The 27,501-nt window shown below is 47.0% G+C and overlaps 2 protein-coding genes across 3 annotated transcripts in view; one reads left to right on the top strand and one right to left on the bottom strand.

Moving 5' to 3' along the window:
- Nucleotides 1-2,695, top strand: part of RELL1 (RELT like 1) — a 62,947-nt gene extending 60,252 nt beyond the window's left edge. The window contains exon 7 of the mRNA XM_059382273.1: nucleotides 588-2,695. The gene's annotated coding sequence lies outside the window, so the exon portion shown is untranslated. The remainder of the gene's footprint in view (nucleotides 1-587) is intronic.
- A 12,257-nt stretch (nucleotides 2,696-14,952) lies between these two features.
- C1H4orf19 (chromosome 1 C4orf19 homolog) overlaps nucleotides 14,953-27,501 on the bottom strand; it is an 85,306-nt gene continuing 72,757 nt past the window's right edge. For both annotated transcript variants that reach the window (XM_059382250.1, XM_059382259.1), the window contains exons 3-4: nucleotides 18,306-18,359; nucleotides 14,953-17,284 (exon numbers count right to left, since the gene is read on the bottom strand). In XM_059382250.1, the coding sequence (XP_059238233.1) occupies nucleotides 16,387-17,284; nucleotides 18,306-18,337 (930 nt within the window). In that variant the 5' untranslated portion in view covers nucleotides 18,338-18,359 and the 3' untranslated portion in view covers nucleotides 14,953-16,386. The remainder of the gene's footprint in view (nucleotides 17,285-18,305; nucleotides 18,360-27,501) is intronic.

Below are 27,501 nucleotides of genomic sequence, written 5' to 3'. Positions count from 1 at the left end.
GGCACCGTCCTTGAGTTACAGCGGACACCTGAGATCGGGCATCTCGAGTCACTGCGCTCCTAGTTGCCCCCGAGATCCCAGCCGAGCTCGTGCACACTGTGGAGACCCGGAGTTAACCAGCCGGTGTGGCTTGGGGAAGACACGTTATCTGACCCACAGAACTTAAACTGTGCCTGAGCACACTCACCCTCCTGCTCCTTACTTGGCAGAAGGTGGCGGGGGAGTTAAAGAACACATTCCCGGGACGGAGGGACACGTGAATCAGGGGAGCAGGCTCAGAGAGTGGGTCCCTTTAGAAACTCATGCGGAAATGGATTGATACCTTTATTTCCATTGTGGCTCTCCAATTCTCTTCTTTCTTGATTTATAAAACCTTGGTAATGGGGTCCTTTTGAAATTGTGGTACTTGCATTTCTTTAGGCTGAATTCTAGAAGAAAGGTGTGATGGGGAAGGAACACAGGGGGGTGCGGTGAGATGGGGCAAGGAAGGGGTACAGGTCCTCTGGGTTTTTAAATATCCGCGCAGGTTAACATATGATGTGATGCTTACCTTCTGGAAAGTTTTACCTTTGTGTTTTCTTTTGCAGGGGTGACTTTATCGGAAGAGTTCAAAGATGCCGTAGACTTCCAAGATAAGAAGTTGCGTGCGGCATTTTTAAAAATTTTTATACAGTTTCTATTGCGGAGTCTGCAGACAGACGTGGGGATAAAAGCTAAAAGGGAATATTTGCGCTATGTTTGGTACAGAATTCAGTTTGCTTGGAAACACGTTTTGGGTTAAAAAGTCTGATGGAAAATTTAGTACCTTTCCAGTGAAGAAAAGGGCCCATATTTCAGTTTTCCCCAACCACCAGACAGACCTCCCAGTCCCCCATCTCTGGCCGTGGCACCACTGGTAATTCTTCCAGAGGGATCAGTCTTCGCAGGGAACTCTTGATGTGCAATCCGTGAGGATGCTGGGGGTGTTGGTGTGTGAGTGTGTATGCACATGCATGCGCACGCGGACACCTCTGTTCTCCCAACCCATAGGTCTCATTATGCAACTAGTTGCAAGAAGATTCTCTTGCAGTTTAACTGTTACAGAAGATAAAGTGAAACTTCAGTGGTAAAAAGTCCTTGCAGAGACTGTGGTTTAGCCCCGAGAAATTGGCCCCCGAGAGGTCAGGGCGTCAGATGGAACCAGATGCCAGACTTTCGAGCCTTGGACCAAGACATCAACATTAACTCGCCACCACTGTGCCACTCCTCTGTCACCAAGAAGATACTGAGAGTATTTTATTTTATTTTTTTGTAACTTGCGCTAAGCGATTCTTACTTAGTCCATTGAATAAAGGGGGACAGTAGTTTAAAGTGACTAAAACCAAAATAAAACAACAAAATGCCTGTTTTGACAAAACAGACACACCCATTTTCTGATGTAAAATGGGCCCCTACCTTCCTCGGCTGTTTCAGAGGGCACTTCCTACTTCATGTCTTGTAACCGAGGCTCCTTATTGAAAAGATCCTGGACGGTTATGGTTCCCTTGGAAGCCTGTAAAGCCCCACTTTTATGTACTTACTTGTTTAGCTATGCTGTATATGAAACCCCCCCCACCCCACCCCCCCACCCCCTGCAAGAAGCAGAGATAGTGGTACAGCTCTGACCCTTGTGGGCCCCCGGGGCTGGGAGGATCCAGTTACAGGAGGGTCTCCAACCCCTCCCCAACCCCCCCAGCCCCCCCCATCCTGTCAGTGTTGGTGTGGTGCCTTGGGGCACTAATGTTATCTTGGAGAGAAAGAGCATCTTTCTCATTTCACTGCCAAAGAGGATTTCCATAAAAATATCATTTCAAGTAGTTACTGTCAATTTATTCATTCCATTCTGTTTCTGGCATCAAACTACAAATTTCCAGCCTTTGAAATGGATGGTAGGTTCCGTTTCACATAAATTTTTTCTGACAAGTGATAAGAGCTCTGTGTGTGTGTGTGTGTGTGTGTGTGTGTGTGTTCATACATCCACGCAGAGAATGGTATGGAGAGAGATTCCACTGAAGTCCAGAAAGGAGCAATAGAAGCATTTTGGGGGTGTGTATTAGTGTAAATACTATACGTGCTGTCTAGACCAATAGTTTTAGTTTTTTGTTTTTAAAGCATCACTTTGGGCTTGAAAATACAATGTCCTCGAATGGTGAGGGACAAAAATGTAAGATATTCTTCAGCTTTAATTATTTTTTAATTTTATTCAGGTCAGAGCACTTTTTTATAGCAATACAACAGGCAAGAGAATACTCAAAAATATTTAAAATTGTGTTTATACCGAGAGTACGTTTTAAATATTTTCTAATACTTGAGCAGGTTTCGTCTGGCTGGCTTTCAAACATGCCAAAAGTTAAGCATTCAATGTTTTAACACATAAGCTTTTTACTCATAAGGATTCTTAAGTGTTCCCAAAGCAACTGATGTTTACAGGGCTTGGGTTTTCTTCCTTCTGTGGAAGGACTGGGGGTCCACAACAAACTTACTCTACAAAACACTACAGATGGGCCGACTTCTGGTGTCCTGAGTGAGCTGGCTGCCGCCTTGATGTAAAAATTTGTAAAGGAAAATTTTTCACCATTTTGAGTGTCAGATGTATTTTTAACTGTCTGGTTTGTACTTTTACGACTTTTGTACTACCAAAGCAGAGTTAAAAATAAAAATGTTAAATGCGTTAAAAGTGCTGTTGTTGGGCGATTCACTCTGTCGATGTCTTGTCCACTGAAAATGGGATTGAGGGGTCATGATTCCTCTTGGGCCTCATATTCCCGTGCCTGTTTTTTTTTTTTTTTTTAAGATTTTATTTATTTGACACAGAGAGAGACCACAAGCAGGCAGAGAGGCAGGCAGAGAGAGACAGAGACAGAGACAGAGAGAGAGAGAAGCAGGCTCCCTGCTGAGCAGAGAGCCCGATGTGGGGCTCGATCCCATAACCCTGAGATCCCATAACCTGAGCCGAAGGCAGAGGCTTAACCCACTGAGCCACCCAGGCGCCCCCGTGGCTGGTTTCTTAGGTCTGAATGCACCAGGGCGGATTTGGCTGACTCTCCCTACCAGATGTCAATTCCCGCTTCCCCTCCCCCCACAGCACTCCCCACCCCCTGATAATTATGTTTACAATTCGGAGATTACTCTGAATGTGCAGAAGAGTTGCAGGTTCGGTACAAAGAGATTTGTGTGCCCTTCACCCCAGCTCCCTTCGTGTTAACGTCTCCCGTCACTGCAGACCAGTGATCAAAACGAAGACGTGAAGCCCTGGTACCCAACTACCAATGAAGCCAGCGCTGTGTTCGGAACCCGCCAGTTGTCCTGATCATGTCCTAGGATCACCCGTCGCAGGTAGTTGTCTGGCCTCTGAGCTGTGATGGTCCCGCCTCTTTTTCTCGGGGCGCATGATCCCATGATTGACAGTGCAGCCTTCTGTAGTTTTGTAGAATGCCCTTCAACTTCAGTCTGCCAGCTCCTTCTCCTGACTTGTTGGGGGATTTGTGTTACGGACCAGATCCGCAGAGGCCATGTGCCCTTCCCGTTGCCTCCTAGCAGGGGAACGTCATGTCCATACCTATCACGGGTGTCTTGATCTTTGGTCACGGCCGTGCCACCAGCTTTCACTTTGGTCTTTCCCTTTGCGGTGAACCTTGGAGAGGAGATCCTTTGAGATTAGGCAAGTATCCTGTTTCCGCTTAAGCTTTCGCCTATTAATTTTAGCATCTGTGTTCATTTCTTAGGGCTTGTGTAACAAATTACCACCCACTGGGTGGCCTCAAACCACAGGAATGTATTCTTTCACGTTTAGGGGGCCAGGAGGCTGTACGACAGGTGTCTGTGGGGCTGATTGCTTCCGAAGTCCCCAAGGGAGAATGTGTTCCTTGCCTCGCTCCAAGCCGCTGGCCACCCTTGGCAGCCCCTGCTTTGTGGCTGCTTCACTCCCTCCTCTGTCTCTGTCTTTCCACGTCCGTCTTTCCTGTGTGCGTGCCTTTCTCTTCCCTTCCCCTGAGGGCGCTGGTCATTGGATTTAGGGCCTGCTTGAGTCCTGTATGCTTCACTGTCACTTCATTACATTTGCACACACCCCAGTTTCAAATGAGACCCCGTTCACAGGAACCAGGAGTCGGGACTTCAACACTTCTTTTTAGGCAACTCAGTTGAACCCGTGACACCATCCACTGGTGGGTCTTGCCTGCAACAGCTATGACTTGGGGGGGGGGGGGGGGCTCTTTCATGTTGGTGTCCATGTTCTTTTGATAGGGCTCCATGACCTTTATTCTCCCTCTGTCCCCTCTTTCCTTCTGTCCCTCCCTCCTTCCTTTCTTCCTGCTTCCCTCCTCCCTCCTCCCTCACCCCTACTTCTTTCCCTCCCTCCCTTCCTCTCCTCATCCCTTCCTTTTCTTTTCCCCATTTGACTCATCCTCACTTCGTGGTACTCAAGATTCTCCGGGCTCATCCCGCCATCTTGTATTTTCCTCACCTCTGCCCTAGAACTGGCCACTAACCAAGGAACCATGGTTCCTTTTTACTGTAGAATTGGGTTTAGGAATAAAGCTCAGGACAGAAGGTATGGGAGCAAGGGTATATTGCTCCTAGGCTTCTATGCGTACACACACACACACACACACACTGCCAGCCCATGTGTGTGCACACACACACGTCGGTTCCTTTCTCTGTCTTTAGAACAGGCCCGAGCTGGGACTGGTTCTCTGATGAGTCTAGCTCCAGAGAGCTCATCCCAAACTTCTGTCTTCCTCATTTATAACTTTTCTCCTACAGGGAGAAAACCTGGTTCTTATTGTCTAAAATATTTTTACATCGTTCAGTCTTAACTGACAATATAAAGTACATTTGACTATAGAGCCCTGGGGGAAACAAGTGTACCAGCGAGAGCTCGGCGTGTGTGTGTGTGTACAGTTCATTTAGTTTTTTAACCCTACGGTAGCTGGCGAACACCCTACGTGCTCGGGACTTGGGTCAGCTCCTTCGCTCCCACCCCTCAGTGAGTGATGTGATTCCGTTTTAACACAGAGTCATTTGTCGTCATCTGACGCCATCTCTCCTTTAGGTCCTGGATAGAACTTTCACAATTTGTACGCAACTCCTTGGGTTTGGATTTTGAGTTTTCATGGGATTTTGTTGTTGCCTTGAAAAATAAGATGACCAAGGATGGCTCATGTTGAGGAAGTGGAAAAGCTGACTATAATTTCAGTTTGTGAAAACCAAGAAATCCAGAATGTATGCCCTAGGAGGATGTTACAAATTCCCCCCAAGTTCCTTATTTTATAGTCAGAAGGGGTCACTTGGGGTGATGGGTTTGCTTTTAATTGATCAGCCAATTTTTATTATTTATTTATTATTTGTTCATTTATTATTCTTCTTATTTTTTTTTTTCTTTGAGAGAGAGAGAGAGAGAGAGAGAGAGAGCATGGTGTGGGGAGAGGCAGAAGGAGAGAGAATCTGAAGCAGACTCTGTGCCGAGCGTGGAGCCTGATGCAGGGCTCCAATCCACAACCGTGAGATCATGATCCAGGTGGAAATCAAGAGTCGGAGGCTTAACTGACGGAACCACCCAGCTGCCCCTCATTGGTCAGCCTCTTGCTCTTCTAGCATAAGTGCACTGTGGAGTGGATGGGACTGAGCCACGTGGCTTTCGTGTCTCTGTCAGCCTTTAGGGGAGCAGTGAGCTGTGGGCCGGTCGTACCATGGCCATTCTGTTCTTCGGGGAGACACAGCACCGACCTTGCAGCGTCAGCTTGAACAATTAGCTCCGCTCTCTCCTGGTCCCGACTGGTCCCGAGGGAATTTGCCGACTGTCCGTGGCCCTGTATGCTCCTGCCCTTCCTTCTCAAATCAGTCCTGATATCTGCGGCATTGTCTGCCCTCCCCTGGTATAGCAAAAAAGGTGCGGAAACCCTTCCTTCTCTCCCATTGAGGACAGCAGAATGGTAGAGGCTAGGAGCCGGGGTCCCACGATTCAGTCCTGGTCACTGAAGGCTTGGCTGTGGTCAAAGAGGACTGTTGTGCACCTGAGGTCCTTGCCTGTTTCTGGCTCCCCTGACCCTTTGTGGAATAGGGTGTTTCTACCCAGAGCTTCCTTTGCAGCTCTCAGATCCGTTCTTCGGGACTGGTCTTAGATCTTCCCGGGGTGGGGTGGGGGGCATAATTTTCACTCCAAAGACCTGGAAGGACACCTGGGACTTCTTTGTCTGGGGCATTTTGGAGCAGCCCAGCTGGGAACACAGGGATCAGGGAATGTCCCCAGACCGGCTTGGTTTTCAGCCTTGCCCAGAGCTGGCACTCGCCCCCTCTGCTGGCCAAATGGGAAAACTGCAGGGAGCGTGGCTTCTAAGGTCATTTGCTGGTCTTTTTGCAAGGCCCGGCACAGAGAAGGCATTTGTGATTATTTGCTGAATGAATAAATAAACAAAAGTCTACTTTTAAGAATGAAAGACTATCATGAGCTCTTTTATGGGAATAAAAAATGCAAGTTTGGGTTTTCCTCACCCATTTCCTGACTCTGTCAATTTGTCTTTATTTTCTTTCTCATCAGAAACTGGTTTCGTACCTGGGAGCTCGTGTCCCTGCAGGTGCTAGCTTGTGGGCTGGTGGGAGTGACTGAGGGCCAGGCTGGAGGAAACCCCACGCCCCGAGGCCTGTCATGGGAGTGGTGTGACTTGAAGCAGTGTGGTTCTGGGAAAGTAGCCCAGGCTTTTCTCTCTTGAGTTTGAATCTCGGCTCTGCCACTCACTGCTGTGCGATATTGGGAAAATTACCTAACCGTTCTGAGCCACAACATTCTCATCTATAAAATGACCCCTCACAGGGCAGTAAAAGGGGCACAAAAAGCATGCAAGGTCATGGTGCGTGCCTTCGACTGCCCGTCTCCCCGGACTGAAGGTGTTGCCATTGTAAGCAGCCACACGTGGTGACCTGGCAAAGGGTCTGTGTGCACCTGTCCCACCACAGCTGCTCAGCGTGGCCTGCTAAGTGGCTCGGTACACATTGTTGTCCAAGAGTGGGGCTGAGCCCATACGTGTCTGGCTCTGAAGATGACCCACGGTTAGAGTTCAACGCCTCCCAAAGGGCCGCAGGATAGGGAAGGGTCCAGGTTTTGAGGAGGCAGAAGCACAGGGGGAGGAAAAAAAATCTGAGGGCGAAGAGGCGGACTGTGCAGGGGCAGCTGAGGCCCCCGTCAGCCCAGCACCTCTTCCTTCTGGGAATGACGCCTCCACCTTTGGAGAATTCTTCGCCTCCCTCCTAGTGCCGAGCCCTGTGCCTGGATCCCGGGACTGCAGCTGGGCGGGACCAAAGTGGCCAAGGGACACCTCTCTGTGACCTGGCCAAAGGCAGCCCCTTTGGGATGTGTGCCCGCTGGCGCTGGAGAAAGGGGCTACAGCTAGAGGCTCAGGGTCCTGTGGAGGCCATGCTCGCCGCTGTGTGGAGACTGCTCTGAGGAAAGAAGAAACTTCCCGGCTGTGCCATGTTCGTGGACCCAGCGGGGAGACAGGCCGTCCTCCTCGCTTTCAAGCCTCAGCTTCCGTCGTCCCTGAGGACCGGCTGCCCTTCTGAGTTTTATGAACGTTCCAAGGACGTTCCTCTTTTGTCTTACCACGTTTGGGTTGAGTTTCTATCGCAACAATAAAGACAACAAAACCCCGTGACTAATGCACTTACAGAAAAATAGGAGTAAGAGGAGTGACAGAGTCACATGGGTAGGGTGGCCTGGCCGGCACTCGCTGTGTTTCTTCTGGAATGCCCTCGGACACCCTTTCCCCTTGATTGCTTTAGGATAACCGCCCAGAAGAGCACAAATTGGGGCTTTGGGTGCCTCCGGGGTCTGTGACCTTATGTTCATGGGACCTCAATCTTCTCATGCTAGAGTGAAGGGACCGTGGCTTTGACGGGGCTTGCGAGGGTTGTGTGAGCATGGGGGTGTCGTGCCCTTAGCCCAGGGCTGGGTACGGCCAGGGAGACCTCAGACAGGCCAAGTTCAGACCCTGTTCAGGGAAGTAAGTGGTAGAATGAGGAAAGTAGCCGTTTGAGAGTCCGTTCTTGATGTTTCTGTCATATTCACTTTGCTTACCATTTGAAGACGAACTCGGGGTGGGGGCAGGGGGTCGGGTAGGCGGACTGGGTAGAAGGGGGGAGTTGTAATACGCACCAGCCCTGAAGGTCTCTTGGCACCCAGGTTAGATGCTTGAAGTTAAAAACCAATCGCTCAGCTCTGACACTGAATGGCCACAGACAGACAAGATAAGGACAAGGACGAGATAATTGTTCTCCCTGTGTTTATTCAGGTTGTCATTTAATCTTACCACTCTCCTGATAAGACAGGAATGTAGTAGAGTCAACCCAGTGAGTTTAAAAAAGAACTTGATTTCCAGGACGGGGGTGGCTCAGTGGTTTAAGCATCCGGCTCTTGGTCTGGGCTCTGGTCAGGGTCTCAGGGTGGTGGGATCAGCCCTGCATCGGGCTCCACCCTCAGCAGGGGTCTGCTTCTCCCCCTGCCCCTCTCCCTGTCTCTGCCCCTCCTCCCGCTTGAATGTGGGCAGGTGCACACGTGCGGGCGCTCTCTCTTTCAAAATAAATAAATAATTTGAAAAAAAATAAATCTTGAAAAAAGAACTTGATTTCTTATCTGCAAGTGAATCTAGCTGAGAAATTATAGGTTATGTTCTTTTAGGTAATATAGTATATAACATTACTATATATATATATATATATAACCTATAAATTATAGTTAATGTTCTTGGAACTGGGGTGCCTGGATGACGCAGCTGGTAAGGGTCCAGCTCTTGATTTCTGGATCAGGTCACCATCTCACAGGTTGTGTGATCGAGCCCCCAGTGGGGCCCCACGCTCAGTGTGGAGTCTCCTTGGATTTCTGTCTCTCCCTCTCCCTCTGCTCCTCGCCCCTGCTTGCACTCTCTCTCTCAAATAAACAAATAAATAAATAAATCTTTTAAAAAATGTCCTTGGAATCCTACCGCTATATCCAAATCACAAAATTTACGGGTTTGCTTATGACGGATGAATATCTTAATGTTGACCAAATCAAACAAAAACCAAACCAAACCAATCCTCTGACAGAACATACCAAAACTTCCAAACCTCCCAAGGTTTCTGTCTTGTCTTAAATGCATTTTTATTTTATAAAAACTTACTCAGGGCAATGAAAGATAAAAGAAATAGGTCAGTTTTAACACTATAACTATTCACCTCAAACACAGTGTGACTTAAATTTGTAGCTAAGCATAAATTACTATGTCCTAATAATGAGAGAAATAATAAAAATAAAGAATAATCATATGAATAAAAAAAATATACTAAATTTAAAGTGCCCCCAGTTTGCATTTTTGAGATGATTGTTACCGATGTACAAGGATTTACTCAGCTTGGAACTGGTTTAAAATTATTAGAAGTGGGGGCGCCTGGGTGGCTCAGTAGGTTAAAGCCTCTGCCTTCGGCTCGGGTCATGATCTCGGGGTCCTGGGATCGAGCCCCGCATCAGGCTCTCTGCTCAGCAGGGAGCCTGCTTCCTCCTCTCTCTCTCTGCCTGCCTCTCTGCCTACTTGTGATCTCTGTCAAAGAAATAAATAAAATTAAAAAAAAATTATTAGAAGTGGTTGGGGCAGCTGGCTGGTTCAGGCTGTCGGTTGAGCTTATAGCTCTTGATGTCGGGCCTGTAAGTTCAAGTTCCACGTTGAAGATTCCTTAAATAAATAAAATCTTAAAAACAAAACATGGTTCATTAGTGGTCATAGCAATCAAAGTGCTGAGTTTTACGCATAAAGATGAGGTGGTCCAGTGGGAGACGACATTCACTGGGTAGTAAAATCAGATTTAACATTTAGTATTCATCCAATGCGGGCTATGTATGAAGCACTTTTTCTCACGGACGTCTCTTCAGGGCCCCGAGGGAGGCAAAGCCACCACTTCCACTGTCCTGAGCCAAACTGAGGAAAGGAATCTCAACATCATTGTACTGGCTATTCCCGTGATAAGCATCATGTACGGCCCTGGGTCCACCTCAGACTTTGTAGGATAAGAAATTCAGGGGCGCCTGGGTGGCTCAGTCATTAAGTGGCTGCTTTTGGCTCAGGTCAGGATCCCAGGGTCCTGGGATGGAGCCCCACATCTTCTGCTTCTCCTCCTCCACTCCCCCTGCCTGTGTTCCCTGTCTCGCGGCCTCTGTCAAGTAAATACATAAAATCTTTTTTTTTTTTTTTTAAAGATTTTGTTTACTTATTTATTTGACAGACAGAGATCACAAGTAGGCAGAGAGGCAGGCAGAGAGAGAGGAGGAAGCAGGCTCTCTGCCGAGCAGAGAGCCTGATGTGGGGCTCGATCCCAGGACTCTGGGATCATGACCTGAGCCGAAGGCAGAGGCTTTAACCCACTGAGCCACCCAGGCGCCCCAATACATAAAATCTTAAAAAAAAAGAAAAAGAAATTCATGGTCCTATGATCATTTAAAAACACAAGTGTCGTTAGTAAGAGATAGTCTTAGCGACTTTATAAAAGCCTTGACTAATTCTTCAACGCTTTATTAAAATCATCCTCAGAACCAGAAAATAACCTTTCTTTTGCAACGGACAATACATATAATTTTACTTTTCCAAAATTGCATTGTCTTTCTCTCCAGCATTTTGTTTTAAAGTTCCCTCCCCTTTCAGAGCTCAGATTCACTTTATTGCTGTGATTGATGTGTTCCTTGAAATAATGGAGACCAAAGGCTTTCTTTTCTTAGAAATTTCACATTTGATTTGGTCTTTTGTTTGTTTGTTTGATGGCAACGTGGCTGTCTCCCTGGGAAGACTGTATTATGTAGTCCTTAACAAGGACCAGTTTGTTCCATCTGTGTGACCATGGACGAATTATATAGCTTTTTGGGCCTCCATTTCCCCATCTGTGAAGTGGGGATAACCTGCAACTCACCTGGTCATAGTGGGACTTAGATAATGCATGTGAACAATTTAGACTATGAAACACCTAACAAATGGCTGTTTTGAAAAAAAAGTTAAGCTATATTTGCACCTTTAAGAAGCCCAAACCCATAACTCGATGGCTCCCATAAATTATCACTGAATAAGATTTCCATATTAATAATTGTATTATTTGGCAAATTATTGTGAAATTGTGTCTTTGCTGATAAGTTTTTCTGGTTAGGAATTTTTTCCTTTGTAGAATTCTAAATACCGTAGCAGTCCTTGGCTTGCCTCCTGGCTAATGGCCGATGTCATGAAAATCTGAAAGCCTATGATCTTATGGCTTTGTAAATGGGTAATTTAAAACTTCTGATTCCTTTCTAAGCATTGATATTTAAGGCCAGGAAAGCACATTTGTTAATGCGAAGAGACCATTAACCCTCTTTTTGACCTGTGAAATTGTCCTTCTTTATATGAGTACCAAAGTTTACATGCACCACTCTCTGTAGCTTCAGGACTATTCTGGAAAATGACAAGTAGGATCTGGAAATGAAATTATTTTTGTGATTTTTTTTTTTAAGTTGGTGACTGATGTCAAGAGAAAATCTTATGGTTTTGCTTTCAAACTAGCAAGATCCTGACCACACAAATATTCCCATCAGCTTGTCGCTGAACTGTCTTGCTCAGATTGATTGGGAAAATATAGTTTTGATTAGGGAGATACATAAAATTCTTTGTTTACCTTCTGGTCTCTAGGTTATATTTTACTCCGGTTTTATATTAACTACTCCAAAATGCTTAAAAGCAGAAAATACAGAAGTTTCCTAAAAACCAGGCTCAAAGGATGAGAATGAGTGGTATTGGGGTGTACGTTTTCACATTTGCTTGTGTACAGCTAAGTGTGCATTTTAAGTGTATATGGTTCGTGTGTATGTTGTCAAAAACATTACTCCAGTTTTGTCTGTTTACAAAGTGCTTTTATAGATAGTTCATTTTAGCTTCTAAGTCACTGGTTTTTCAAAGTAGCTTTCACAGAACCAAGGGGTCTGGGAAGAAAATATTAAAACTTCGATATTGGCCTAACCCATCTTAATATTGGTTTGTCAGGTATACGACATAGTGCAAGAAGACAGCATGTACAATTTTAAGTGTGCTTCTATTAGGGCTAAGAGCACACGGTTTTCTTATTGGTAATTGGAGAATTACCCACATCAACCAGGTAGACGCCAGGTCTCCACCCAAGACCTACAGAAACCGAATCTCTGGGAGGTGAGGCCCAGAAATCTGTTTGGAAACAAGCATCCTGAAATTGGAGAAATGTCTGCTTTTGGTGTGGGAGGTGGGAAGGATCTTCATTTTACAGGTGGGGAAAGTGAGGGTCAAGAATGTTAAGAAATGCAAACTCAAGGTCACACAGTGAGCAAGAGGCACAGACTGCTTCCACTGTTTCTTCGAATTACAGAGGTGCACTCGTAAGTGCTTGGCACGTGCCACATGCTGGTAACCCCTGAGACCTGGAGCCCAGGAGTCATAACCCCTGAGACCCGGAGCCCAGGAGTCGTAGCTGTAGGCGCTAAGTGAAGAGCCAACCCCCAGGGGACACTGAAGTTCCATTACACAAACACACATCCTCTCTTTCTTTCTCCCTCAGGATTTTAAAGGTTGAGTTCAAGGGTGCCTGAATTGTCCAGTCAATCAAGTGTCTGCCTTCTGCTCAGGTCCTGATCTCAGAGACCTGGGATGGAGCCCCGCATCGGGCTCCCTGCTGGGGTGGGGAGGAAGCCTGCTTTCCCTCTCCCACTCCCCCTGCTTATGTTCCTGCCCTAACTGTCTCTGTCAAATAAATAAATAAAATCTTTGAAAGAAAAAATCATCTGTAATCAGCAGATTTAACAGGGGTGTCTAAAGGGTTGTTTCTTCAAGTGGCTGAGGGAGCCTTGAAGGTCAGACGTATTATAGCGGTCTATTCTAACCTCCTGCATCGGAGGAACTCACCAATTCAGTTCAATCAATGTGCAGCTTATTTTTCCCATACATGAACAGGGAAAGTGTTTACTAAGAGAAACAAATGTCAGCTTGTCTCTGTTTAATTATCACCCATTCCAAAATAGGAGGTTTCAGAATAACTGAGGTTTACTCTGGAGTTTAAGAGAGAGAGAGAGAGAGAGCAAAGAGCTCCACATTTTCATCATAAAAGTTCATGTCCAAGACTGAAGACCTCATTCCTGTGACCTCAGAATGAAGCTCAGATGCTTGATTTTGTGCCTCCTTCATTCTTCCGAGGCCTCTTGCTTGGAGATGCTGATGGAAGACTTCGGGAGAAACAGTCTGACTCTTTGGGTCAGAGGCAGAGTGAAGCCAAGACGGGGAGTCAGTGGCTGGCCAGCAGTTACTAAGCATGGGCAAAATGGGCGTGTGCTAAGCAGTCTCAGATTCTCCTCATTCCTCTAAAGATCTGGTTTGACAGTTACCACAGTTTGCTACTATCTGTCCTGGAAACCAGAGAAAAACATTTACTTTCTTATTTATATGATAGTTCAACTTTCCCCAGTAAAAAATGTAGACACACACGCACATGCACACATGCACACAATATAGAAATAATCTTGTATCAAAATCAAGATTTAAAGTGGCAAATAGCCACATGACACAGTTTGCTTAGATCATCAAAGATCAGGATGTCCCCTCCTAATCAGAGCCTGTGCCTTCTGTTCAGAGTGCGTCCATGCTTTCAAGTTGTCCAGAATATTTGAAAAGTTCACTATTGCCAATCAACCACTTTTCTGATATGGGGTGGCACCAGGCTCTAGAAGGAACACAGAGTGGGATGCTTAGTCAGTTGCTAGAAAACCTGGTGGATAAAGGTAAAATCTGGAATTTCTTTTCGACCTGAAGATTCTATCCTCGGACATCCTTTGGTACAGCCTGGATATGGGAATAGACAAAAGGCACCATGATAGCTTTAAAAAGAAAAAAAAAAAATAAAAAAAAAAAAAACACCACTCGAAAATCCTGGTCATCTGCTAAGGTTTCTGAAGCAGTTATTCACACAAAAAGAATCTTTAAAACTCAGGTGAACCGTTAACACGGTAAAATATCCATGGCACTCTCAAAATGGGAAATTATGTACACGTGCCAAGCGCAGAAGTGTGTTTCTATGCAAGCCAAAGAGACTGTCTGCACTCATTCCTCACCCTACCCCTCTTCCGTCTGAATTTTCTTCCTTCATCCTCCTGTTGTTGAGACAGCAGCGGGAAGTCAGGATGCCTGTCGTGGTCCAGTCCTCCTTCCACTAGACCGAAAATTCAATGCCCTTCTGATATGCCAACTGTGAATACCTCTTGCAAACTGGCTCTCTCCAGGGCTCTTACATTCTGAGGACCTGATGTGACAGACACGGCAAGCCGACCGCCTCAGTGTTCGATGTCTAGTCTCCCTCTTCTCGGTAAGCAAATCCCGAATTTAATTGGAAAATCCAGCCAGACAGAAAAGAAAGTTTTCTTAGCCTTTCCTGTGTCTCAGTGTGACCACGTGACTAGACGTTGACCAAGGAGGTATAAATGGAAGGGAGGGTGATTCCCTTCCTTCTTTTTCCTGCAGGGAAAGAAAACCCAAGGATTGGAAGACACAGTAGCCTTGAGAAGGAAGCCAAGATGATGGGAGCACAGGTCGCTGATGGGATGGAACTCTAGCACCCTGGACTGCTAACTATGGACTTTGTTTACATGAAGAGGTAAATACATCTCTATTTTTATATAAGCCACTTAACACATGCAGCTGAACCGAATCCCAACAGATACACTTTGGGAAACTGTTGAAGGGATCACTCTCAAACAGGAAGCACTCAGTGTACTTGGTACAACAGCAAATCCACCTATGATGCAATTCACGATGACAACAGCTTATGTTTTAAGCACTCAGTGTGACCCTGTATGTAGAGACCACCAAACCAACCCAGGGTAATGTACGTCTGGTAAGCATCAGTAAGCATCCGCCATCCTTAAAGATGCTGGGAAGCTCAGAAATCAAGTTTTTATTTAAAGGATCACCAAAGCGCAGTGATGACATTATAGACACTTGACAGTATTAGAGTTTTCAGGTGTGAGGACATAAAACCATTTTTCAAGGATTTGTTTCTCACTGATAAGATTCAGCTTTTTATTGAGTGCCTACCATGTGCCAGGCACCGTGAGAAATACTTGTACAATCTCATTTAATCCTTACAAATATATACTATTATTCTCATGTCATGAATGGGTCCAAGGTCGTGTGGTAAAGCTGGAAAGCAAACCGAGGTCAGCCACATTTCAGAGCCCGTGTTATGAAATGCCATATGCTGGCATCTTCCATGTTCGAATCTTTCTAGAGAGACTGGTCCATCCTCTAAATTCTCCACTGACTCATGTGGGAAAGGTAGTTCTTGTTTTTATAAATTAGAAGACTGGCACCCAGAGAGGGCTGTGGTTCATCCCTCCGTAAGATCAGAGCATGTGGCATCATGAGTCTGAATGGCAGGGACAGACAGCCGAAGCCATCCTCAGCAAACGGACTGGTTCTCCTCACTTGCCACTTGGAAGTGCGGCTCTCCAAATGGAAAGAAACATCAAGATTTACTGGGGAAAATCAGAACTACCTTTGAGTTACAACAGAGAGACGCATATGTTGTTATATTTTAATCAGAATCAGACATTAAGTGGGATAAAACATCTATCTCTTGGCTCTTCCCAACCTCATGAACTTAAAACTCAAATACAACACAAGCGGTTTGCAGAATTCTTTTGGCCGGCTTCCCCAAGTCCCAGAGGAGATTAAAAAGTAATAACGTAAAAAAGTTAAGGTCAAGGTGTCTTAATATCGCAGCTAATGACTAACCATTTGCTTACTGGTGGCTTCTTCTCCATCCTGAAGGCTGCTGAGCTCAACTCGCTGTCAAACAAGTGGTTAGTGATTAGTTCCCTGGGTGACTGTCCCTGAAGGCAAGCCATGCTCTGGGGACACACTAGGCACTTTCAGTGGGGGGAGCTACCTTTTCCAGGTTGGGTACAATGTCTGGCTCGCAAAAGCAAGACAAAGAATTTACAGACAGAATGGTCTGTGATTCTGCGCCCTTGGTGGGTGGGGAGGAGGGAGGGGCTGAAGCGCTGGGATTTCAGAGCATTCTGAAGAACATCGATCCGTGGGTGGACGAGCAGGCCCTTTAATTCCTGCATGCAGGTGGGCAGTCCCGCACCGCCCACTCTGATTTTTATTCCAGAGCCCTGAGTGACGGCCTGTCGGCACCGCGGGGCGGTCCGGACTGAACAACAAGCGCCAGGGCGCAGGCCCCCCGGCGATCATTGGAACGGAAGCCAAGCAAATAACCCATAAGGCCGCCGGGGTTTGTGGGGGGGGCGCCAGTCTGTCAACAGAGCACGAGCGCCCGACGTGCGCACTGCGCCACCGGCTCAGGGCCTTAATCTGCCTCGTCCATGTCCACGTCTTCTCCGGCGGTTGCTGCTTCTAAGGCCGCAAGGGCTTCCGCCACGGCCGCATCCTCATCCTCCGCGTCCCCGCCCGGCTCGTGGGGGGAGCCACGTGCATCCTCCCGCTCGGTTCTCGAATTGGCCTGAGCAACAGCCTCCTCTTTAAAGCAGACGCTTAGGCCGTCTGTCGACACGGCCTCATTCAAGGAATCCCAACTTCTCTTCAAGGGGAAGGGCATGTTCAAACCATGCTCCCCCACCCTGGGGTGGGTTCCTGCCAGAGGGTCCTCCTCAGTCTGGCTCTTGGAAAGACAGTCCTTTTCTTCCTGATCACCTTTGTCTACAACAGAGCCCCAAAGGGGAGGGTAATCTGGGGCCGGGATCTGGAGGTCATGGTCTAGTACTTCCAAGGCAGGACCCTCCGCCCTGGAAGCAGCTCTGGAGTCCCCATTTCGAACAACCGGGGTCTCTTGCGAGGCCAGCAGCGCACCGTCCTGTTGTCCCGGGCCCCCTCTTTCTGGGAAGGGGTGAGTTGGGGCAACGCTGTTTGCAGGCAGTAAGCCCCTGTCATGATCCCCAGTGGGCTGCAGGGGGGCGAGGGCAGGGCTGATGCCATTGATGGCACTACCGGCTTTGCCGGCACAGTGTTCCCCTGCTGTATCCCCCTGAGGGGGCTGTCCTGGAGGAGGCCAGTGGGGCTCCTGCCCGCTGCAGGCTCGGCCTCTGCTGGCCGTCCTCTTCAGGCCCTCGATCTGCAGCTCATTTTTGTGCACGACTTGGCTGCTCTGCTTGCCTTTCAGTTTACCACGGTCACCTTCATCCACCTTGCAGCTGTTCAGCTCGTTGACATAGCCAGGGGAGGGCACTTGAACCGGATCAAAGAGATAGCTGGGGTGGGGGGGGGGGAGAGACAAGAATGAGGGTCAGGCTAAACACTAATTCACTTTTTTCATTACTAGCTTTATGAATGACTAACTTCCATCATTAATACTTTTTTTTTTTTGCAGGCTCTTTCTTCTACTCTTCCTGTTAATTTCTGGGATTATTCCATTAAGCCTGTACGTGTGTCTAAACCAATTAGATAGAGTTGGTGTAAACGTGTACCTCCCCCCCTGCCCCCGGAAGAGATCCTAAGAAGAGATCCAAGAGAGCATGCAACAAAGTGATTCACAGAGTTTAAAACAACCCAACAGGGAAATAAAACAGATGTGTGATAACAGGGGAATAAAGGGTTAAGCACATCCCCTTAATGGAATACTGTGCAGTCATTAAAATAATAAATATGAAGTCTGGACTGAATGAATGACACTTATAATAAATATTTATTATAGCATTTTTTGGATAAAGCCTACCAGCATATTAGGACTACAGTAGAATAGAATTTATACACTCACATACGTATGAATAAAAAGAGACAGCCATTTAGCTATAGATATAGAACTAGAATGATAAAAAGTGTTATTTGTGAAGGAAGCAAATTAATTAATGTTTTCCCTCTCATTTGTGTAGAATTCTCAGGGATCCCAGTTATTCTGAAATGGAATCTGGACATATGTGATGGGCGTGATTGATGTTCAGCGATGTCATTTCATTCAGGCACCATTTCTGAAACCCAAGCTTCTCTTTGCACTGAAGCTCTCTGGGGAATTGGAAATTCAACCTAAACCAAGTTCACTCTCGGAGGATGATGTCGTTCCCCAAGCGCTCTGAGCGGTGAGCAAAGTAAGTTTAAAAATCGGGGCCACATGTCCCCTTAAATGGTATCAAAGCAGTTCCAAACTCATAATTTCTTGGCGATGCTGGTCATGCCCCAAAGCAGGATAAACGCACTAAACCCATGTCAGGTCTTCAGAGGGCCCCCGTGGTCATCCCAGATTCCTCCACTGACAGGTTATGTTTTCAACTTTACCTTTGTAGCATTTTACAGCACCTGCACCCCATCTGGATTATTTTGTGTTACCGTCTGGAAAAGAAAGTTAAAAGGGAAAGAACACAGTGAATGGCAGGTGAGTAGGAATTACGTTTGCTTTCTCTGCCCCAGATACTCCAAGGTCGTTGAGTCACAGTTTTTGGCAAAAGGGTAACGTGCAAGTCAGGGAGGCCAGGGTTCCTAGGAACCCCTTCCTTTATCCCAACCGCAGATTCAGAGCTCTCAAACACCTACGGACACCGGTCTCTGTGCCAGGCCCTTTCACCAACCCTGGCAGTTACCTGTGTCGTCTCCCATTGGCAAAGGAGGCCACACAGGCTGAAGAATGCTAGGGGGAGAACAGCGGGGTTGAAAAGGGTCTGTACCATTTCCTCCCTCACCGCCTTGCGCTGGGGATGCGGGAATGTGTCCACATCGGGAGGTGAAAGAGAGAAGAGAGGATTCCTTCCCGAGGGATTAGCTACTCCAGCGTTTAAGGACATCTGGGTAAGGTGGCTGACTGCCGTGTTCCACAGCAGACACCCAAGGAGGTCACAGCTGCGGTCATCATTCCAAGCTTCACCCAGACTGGAGTGCATCTGTGCTGCCTTTCCCATGACTGGGCCATCCCTGGCTCCAGTCCAAGGGCTCCAGGCTGTTACAGCTCAAGGACGGGCCCCTGGGGGCCTTCAGGCAGCAGGTGGGTTCAGCTCTGGGCCACTTTTATCTCCCACCTGCCCCTTTCTGAGTGTCGTATTTCCCGATGCTTGCCTCTGACTCACATCTTCCCTCCACGTAGAACTGATCCTGTTGTTCTGATCTTGCCTCTGAAGAGCCAAAACTCTGGTGTGGAGGAACCTCTAAGTCACTTCCCATTTCTAAAACCTACAGCCTTTAAAAAGGCCAACAGAATCTACAGCCCTGGTCCCTCCCTTCCTGTAAGATACACACCCTAGGAAGAGGGACAAGTGGTTCACTGTTGGCTATGTTGCTGCCTCCCAGCCCCTTCTTCTGTCTTCTTTTAGTCATGGCTGGATTCCCAGGATGCCCTCACCACCGCTTCACAAGCCTTTACCCACATGGTAAATGACCTGTGCTCTCTTGTTTTCTTTTCTTTTCTTTTTTAAGTTTGTTGTTATTGTTGTTGTTGTTGTTAGTAATCTTTACATTCAATGTGGGGCTCGAACTCACAACCCCGAGATCAAGAGCTGCGTGCTCTTTGAGTAAGCCTGCCGGGCGCCCCATGACTGGTGTTAAGAGGTTATAGATGGGTAGGTTAGGGGACCTATGTCCTTCCCACGGAGGGCTGAAAAAGTGGCCCCCCAAAGTTAGCCTATCCTAATCTCTGGAACTTGTGAATGTTACTGATTATGACAAAAAAAAAAAAAAAAAAAAGAAAAAAAAAGTCTTTGCCGATGGGATCATAGATTGGAGATGAGGAGATTTACTTGGAGTGTATGGTTCAGAACCCAGCTCTGCTTCCGACTGGCTGTATGATATTGGGCCTCAGCTATCCCATCTGTAAATGGGAATGATGATATGTTTACCATATAGCATTGCTGGAGAGTGTATGAGTTAATTTTCACAAGAAGCACATACTTATTATTCAGACCTATTTGGACACAGCACGTTAAAAAAAAAAAAAAAGGATGGGGGCGTCTGGGTGGCTCAGTGGGTTAATCCTCTGCCTTCGGCTCAGGACATGATCCCAGGGTCCTGGGATTGAGCCCTGCATCGGGCTCTCTGCTCAGCAGGGAGCCTGCTTCCCTTCCCCCCTCTCTCTGCCTGCCTCTCTGCCTACTTGTGATTTCTCTGTCAAATAAATAAATAAAATCTTTTTTTTTTTTTTTTAAAGATTTTACTTATTTATTTGACAGAGATCACAATTAGGCAGAGAGGCAGGCAGAGAGAGAGAGGAGGAAGCAGGCTCCCCGCCGAGCAGAGAGCCCGACACGGGACTTGATCCCAGGACCCCGAGATCACAACCCGAGCCGAAGGCAGTGGCCTAACCCACTGAGCCACGCAGGCGCCCCAATAAATAAATAAAATCTTAAAAAAAAAGAGAAAAGAATGGAAGCCTTGCACTAAAGAAAGATAAAATCTAGCTGCCACAACACACACATGAACAAACGCATTCGCAACACCAAGTAATACTTGTTTTCTGGATAAGGGTCACACGGTATATTTCTATCAGCTGTGGCACCAACTGAAAGATGTAAGTCCCTAGTGCCACGAAGTTCCTCAGAGGGAGAGACGGCAGCGAGCTCCGCCAGCGGTCCCTGCGTACAAGCATTTCCTCCTTCAAAGCGCTCTCGATTCAATGACCCCATTTCCAGAGCCCGGAATTTTGTTCCCAGCCTCTGCTCCCACTTGTGCCTATTTTCTGCTAATCATTCACATATCAGCTGGACACACAGGACAGATAACAAATACCACATGCGCCTCCTCCCCTCCATCAGCCCGGCTTCCCTCCTTCTCACCCCTCCCCCACCCTGCTCCAGACCCCTGCTCCTCTTCCCGCTTGCAATACTTTTATTTATCTTGGACTCTTTAAAAACACAGTTAGAATGATAGGTGGTGAAAAAAAAAAAAAAAAAAAAAAAAAAAAGGAAAAACCAGGCTTTGAAATTTTTGAGAGAGGACTGACTGGGTCATCATAATGTCCTTGAAGCCATCGTGAGATTTTTTTTTCCTTTGTTAAGAAACTTTTTAATTGATTAAAATCTCATAAAAGTTTTTAACAGATAATTCAGCATTTTATTTTACTTTTTAAAAAATTAACATATAATGTATTACTTGTTTCAGGGATACATTTGTGAACCATCAGTCTTACACAATTCACAGCACCTCACCATAACACACACCCTCCCCAATGTCCATAACCCAGCCATCGTGAAATATTAATCGCTGTAAAAATATCTGGAAGGTCAATTTTCGGATGGGGAGCTCAAGAGGTGTAGGAGGGAAGGTTTCCGGGAAGGGAGAGAGAAGAAAGAAGGGAGGAGGTGAGGGAGGGGCAGGCCTTGAGCCACACCTTGTGTTTGCAGGTGTCAGAGGCTGACCAAGATCGACCTGGAGAAGCCTGGCACCCACCCCCCGCTGCTGCAGGGGCCTGGGCCTGTGAGCCACACGCACGGAAATGCAATGACTGCTGAGTTTGAAGATGCCAACTGGGGCGGGCCACCGCATCCCTATTCCTTGCAGGATTTACAAGTCACCTGTGGCTTTTAGGCTCTCCTCCTCCTCCCCCCCAAAAAACTACAGAATCTCTATTTTTTTCTTCAAAGCCATGGAATGTGTTTTGACGGTGTTTCCCCTTTCCAGAACAAGTTTCTAGCTTGGCTTCTCCCCTACCACTGGCCTTCGGGGAACACCTCATGGGTTTCCTCCAGACCTGGTCTCCTACCTGAGGGCCATGCTCCGAGCCTCTCTGGCCAGCAGACACAGCCTCTTCCTGGTCAGGGCTTGGCCTTCGCTCACACACCCGGGGATTTCCCTCCCCAGTGGCATTCCTTCCCTCACTGAGGCAACTGCGTCCCAGGCTGTGTGACCGTGGACGGAAAGGGTGGGGACTAATGTATTTATACCCAACCCCTGCCTGCCCGTATCTAGGATTTCCTTCCTTATATGAAGATTCCTAATAACAAATCCAATATATTTCTTTTTTCATATGTCCTGTCCACATCCACATCTTGCTTTGAGCGACAAGCTCTTCTGTTTCCAGGAGCGAAAATGGAATATTCTTTGTCTGGTGTGACATGTGAAAATGGGGGGGCCAGGAGAGGTGAGGCGGAATATATGCTCTTTTGAAATAAGACTGAGTTCAAAATGGACAGTCTACCTGCTTTCTCCTCCCCCCTCAACTTTGACAACAGCTAGCTTGAAGGCAAGGGCTAAGTTGTCAGGTGCTTTTTATTACTTAGTAGAATCAAAATCTGCTTTCTCTTTGGAATATAAAAAAGCAACAGAGAAGCAAAGGGCAAATCCTTTGCAACCATCACCTGGTTTACACAGGGGAAAAGCAAATACCATTAGGATGGTATGTCCGCCTGCTGCAGGCGCCCGCCCGCGGAGTCCTGTGTTGGGGGTTGACTCTGCCCTGCGTTTTGTGTTGAAGTTAAACAGTCCTGTGTTTGAGGATGGACTCACTAATGCTCTGTCAGTTACTAGTTAAGTGTCCTTGTTGGAAAATCCTGTTCCATGAGGGGGAACGTGGTGAGGGTTGGGGGAGGTGGGAAGACCACGAAGAGTCACTCTTCTGCCACTGTGCAGAAGAAGAGACACAGAAAAAGGCTCAGCCCAGCTGCCAGGGCTGCCTGTGAACAGGGACAGTCCTAAGGAGTGACAGAGGCAAAGGAAAGAAGAACCGAGTTGGTTCCTCTTTCCAGTTGTCCTCTACTGGCCAAATTAGGAACAACTGAGCATCAAAATAAATCCTACAGATACAAAGGATTATAACCCACTGCATAAAACGAGGACTTGTGAATCTCGCTGATAGAAATTTTAAAAAGGGAGATTTCTGCCTTGTAAGTAGAAAGCCAGCTGACACACACACAAGGATAATGGGACCAGAACAATCACCACCATAACAGTACATGACTCCAGCAAGAACCAATGCGTGCTGAGACTAGTGGGTAAGAGTTTGAGGGGAACAGAATGGCTAGTTTCAGCATCTCCCCAGCACATGCTTCAGGCTCAAACAGTATGTGGGCTGTGAAGAAACCAAGCACGCAGCACCTGCGACCGATAACCAAAGGGAACACTGCCTGCGATCAATGAGACCAACCAGCTCCAGGTGCCCCCGATGGGACGCGCTGGGAACTCAGTACCACGTCTCTGGTTTTCCTGCCAAAATAACGTAAACTGGGTGGAGGAGTGAAGCGACATCTGTTAAGCCCAAATGGAGAGATATTCTGCAAAACAGCTGGCCTGTACTCTGAATAGTAGAAAAGGCAAAGACCGAGGAGCCACTCCGGATTAAAGAAGACTAAGGAGATACGATGGCCCAAATGAAATGCACATGCTTTTTGCTAAAAGGTAATTTTTGACACAGTTGCTGAAATCTGAAAAAGGCCTGTAGATTAGGTAACAGTATTAAGTCAGTATTAATTTCCTGATTTTGACCAGAGCACTGGGGTATATAAGAGAATGTCCTTGTTTTTAGGAAACACACAGGCAAGGATTAAGGAGGAAAGGGCATGAGGTCTATAAATTTTAAAATGATTTAGAAACAAAATTGGGTGCGTGTGTGCATGTGTAGAGAAAGAGAGAGGACCAAGCTAATGTGGTAAATGTTAACTTTTGGGGATTGTGAGTCGAGGGTATAGGAAGGTTCTCTGAACTTTTCTGACAGTTTTTCAGTAAATCTGACGTACTGTCAGAATGAAAAGTTCAAAGAAAAAAAATGGGAAATTAAAAAAAAAAAAAGCACCAATCTAATGTCAGCTCTCATTCTGTGTATCCCTAGACTAGGACCAACCACTGATGGGAAATCACTGATATTAAGATATTCCCTAAAAGGAAGCCCAGGGGAAAGGTTTTGAAAGGGAGGTCCCCAAAAGCCCACCAATTTTTTCTGGATTTAGTTATTCTGAGTATATCCTGAAGACCTTCCCTCAGTAACCAGTACCAGGCACCTGAACGCTGGAGGTCAAGGGATGGTTCCTGTCCTCCGAGGCTATCTTCGAGGGGACGAGTGCTTTGGCGTCCTCTGCTGTCTGCCTCCCCTTCCCATCCCAAGCTCCTCGCAGGCAACGCCTAACTCCGGGCAGGATCTAGCACCCACAGGCCCTTTGCACTTGCTATTCAAATGAAGAAATGCCTGCTGAGGGATAGGTATGAATGAAGGATGAGTAGATTTTCTACCTGAGGTCACACTACCCAGTGGCCCAAAACAAAGACCCGAGTGCAGGAGCTGAGAGAGATGGGTGGGACTCAATTCCTCCCTTTTTGGCTGGGGAAGCTGAAAAACCTCCCTTGGGTCATTCTCAGGGTCAAGGGCGTTCTGCTCCAAGGGTTCTAGTCCACGAGCGAGCCGTAGAGGCAGCTTCGGGGAAGTGGTCTGAGTTGATTGAAATTGGAATGCTTGGGAAAGAGACACGAAATTAAACACTTAAATTTCCAGCTCCGTTTTTGAAAAAACCAACTCACCAGTGTTTACAAAACAGTTGGGGTTTCCTGTAACCTGGGCAGCAGGTGAAGTTGACAAATATTTAGTGAGTCGTTTCTGGGTACTGAGCTCCTGGGCTCAAGAGGAATGAAGGATGATATTCGGCAGGTGCTTTCTAGGCTAAATACGAGATGGCCTGCCCAACTTCCCTGACCACTGAATTCACAACAGAAAAGAGACAAGAAGCTACATTCTAAGACTACTCAATCCATTTCCTCCTTTTTGGATAGCCTTGGAAAACTCTTGGTGTGTTTCCTTTTCTCCTGAAGAGGCTGAGCTTGGCTGATTTTGGAGAACCTGGAAAACTATACAAGGACCTTTTTTATTACCAGCACCATCAAAGAGTCTGTTTTACACGTCCTCAATAGTTGATGTACGGGACGCCAGGGCAGCTCAGCCCGTTAAGGGCCTGGCTCTTGGTTTCAGCACAGGTCATGATCTCAGGGAGATCAAAACTTGAGCTGGGCTCTGCCATCAGTGGAGAGTCTGCTTGAGATTCTCTCTTCCTCTCCCTCCCACTCCCTCTCTGACTCAAATAAATAAAAATAAATAAAATCTCCTATAGTTGATGTGCTACGATATATGCTAGCATCGTCCAGAACTGAGTTCGATGGGATATCGATGTGCAGAAATGTCTTTGTAGGTTTTTCCCCTCAGAAAGGGGTCCCTGGTCAGATAGGTTTGGAACAATAGAGATTAAGTTTAAAGATGAAGGGGGCCTGGGTGGCTCAGTCGGTTAAGCGTCTGCCTTCTGCTCAGGTCATGATTCCAGGGTCCTGGGATGGAGCCCTATGTCAGGCTTTCCACTCAGCGGGGAGGCTGCTTCTCTCTCTCCCTATTTCCTTCTCCCTGCTCATTCTCCTTCTCAAATAAATAAAATTAAAAAAAAAATTAAAGGTGAACACATTCGTGGTTTTGAATAAGAACTATTCTACCTTGTTGACTTCAGTATCTCCCCAAACTATTTAACCACAGAATTCCCCCACCCCCTGCAAAAGAGTTATTAACAATCAACAAAACTTCTGTTTTGTGAAATATTTTGGAAAGAACAACAGTCGAAATGACAGTCCTAATTATCAGACTAAAAGTGTCATATGGCATCTGATGGGAACCAGCCAGGCAAAGTTACATGTTAGCAACAGCTCCCGCACCAGGTGCACAGACATGGGAAACTTTGTGGTCCCTTGACCACAAAAACAAACTTTGTGGTCTCTTAACTCCTTAGTTTCTTTATCTGCAAAAGGAGTCCATGACCTCAAAGCTCTCCTCCAAATCTGATAACCTAAAAGGTGACTCAGTGAACAAAGGGGACTTCCCTCATGACTCCCTCCTCAACTTGGTTTACGCACAGTTGCCTCCTTGAATCCTGAGGTAAGGCGGGCACCAGTAGGACGCCACCAGCTCAGGGGCCCGACCAAATACAAAAAGCTTCCCCTCCTTGTGCTTCCTCAGGCCCCGGGTTTTCTGGCTCATTCCCTCATATGTGCGGCTTTTTGGCAGGGGTCTCCTCAGCCTCTGTCCAGGGAGTCCCGAGGAAGAGGACATGTAACAGCAAAGCTGTTGAGGTGAGGACTCCGATCTCAGGGACCACCCTGTGAGGCTGGAGGAGGGGAGCTGCTGGGTCCCCAGTCTCCACTGGAGAATGCAGGAGGGGAGGAGGCATGGGCTCCCGGGCTGGAGGTTGAGTTCTCAGGAGCCAAGAAACCAGTCAGTCTCCGAGGATGAAATGTCAGGTTGAAACAGCTGTATCTTGATGAGAGGCTGTGCTGGGCCCACTCAGATCGTATTATTTAGAGGGCTGCCTTGTTGGCCTTTCCTATGGCTGTTCTGACCGGTGTGTTTACCTGAGGAGGTTGTCTACACTGTTCCTGCGGTGCTTCATTGCACGAGCTCTGGGCAACAAGCCAGGTCCTGGTCCCATGACTTTACTCCTGCTGGAGCCACAGGATCCTGGGTGTCTGTGTTAATTGTGGAACAGTAAGACTTTTCCAACAGTGAGAATGTCACTCCATTTTTCCTCTCCTTGTGGTCCATAGACTGGCAAACCACATCTCTCTAATGGATCTTAAAAACAGTTCTATGAGGCGCCTGCATGGCTCAGTGGGTTAAGCATCTACCTTCAGCTCAGGTCATGATCTCAGGGTCCTGGGATCAAGCCCCACATCAGGCTCTCTGCTCAAATGGGGAGCCTGCTTCCCCCTCTCTCTGCCTGCCTCTCTGCCTACTTGAGATCTCTCAGTCTCTGTTAAATAAATAAATAAAATCTTAAAAAACAAACAAACAAAAAAACAGGTCTATGGCCTTTCTTTCTATTCAAATTCTATTCTATTCTATTCTATTCTATTCTATTCTATTCTATTTCTATTCGGTACCCCCTCAGACCCTGTGGGCTAGCCCATGTGTGAGCTGGTTTTGGAGACCCATCTTTCGGATGAGGGTACGTGGCCATGACCTAGGAAGTGAAGACAAGTGACACCATGTTTTCTTTCCTGAGGTGGTCACTGGTCTGCTGTCGTTAAGACAGACGTTTCGTGAATGATCACAGTCATTACATGGTGTCTCCGCTGATTCCACGGCTCTCCAACGAATCCCTAGTGTGTACCGGGCAGTGGAGCAGGTTCTGGGAAAACAAAGGCGTGCAGGTGTTCCCTGAGAACTTCTAGTCTTGAATATGTGGGTATGGTGGTGGTGGCAGCGGGGTATCTGTGTGGGGTGGGATGGCATTTAGGTAAATGTTCGGGAAGATTCATCGCAGCATACCGGCATTTCAGCCGGGTGTTTAAAGGAGCAATCTAGGCGCCGACTTGCCAATTTCCATTCTCCCACCACCACTTCCTAGTTTTGTGACCTCGAGGCAAATTTCTTAGCTTCTTCAAGCTTTAGCTGACAAACCTGCAACATGGGAATGGTAACTGTTCCAGCTTGCCAGGACAGTTTTGAAAAATTAAATGAGCTAGAAATTTGTAAGGCATTTACTATAGTGTCCGGCATACTGTTAGTACTTGTGAGTATTTAGACAGGTAGTTA

Source organism: Mustela nigripes, chromosome 1 (genome assembly GCF_022355385.1).
Source record: "Mustela nigripes isolate SB6536 chromosome 1, MUSNIG.SB6536, whole genome shotgun sequence".
Taxonomy (NCBI): domain Eukaryota; kingdom Metazoa; phylum Chordata; class Mammalia; order Carnivora; family Mustelidae; genus Mustela; species Mustela nigripes.
The sequence above is the reverse complement of the archived record's forward strand: the minus strand, read 5'-3'. Positions and strand labels throughout refer to the sequence as shown.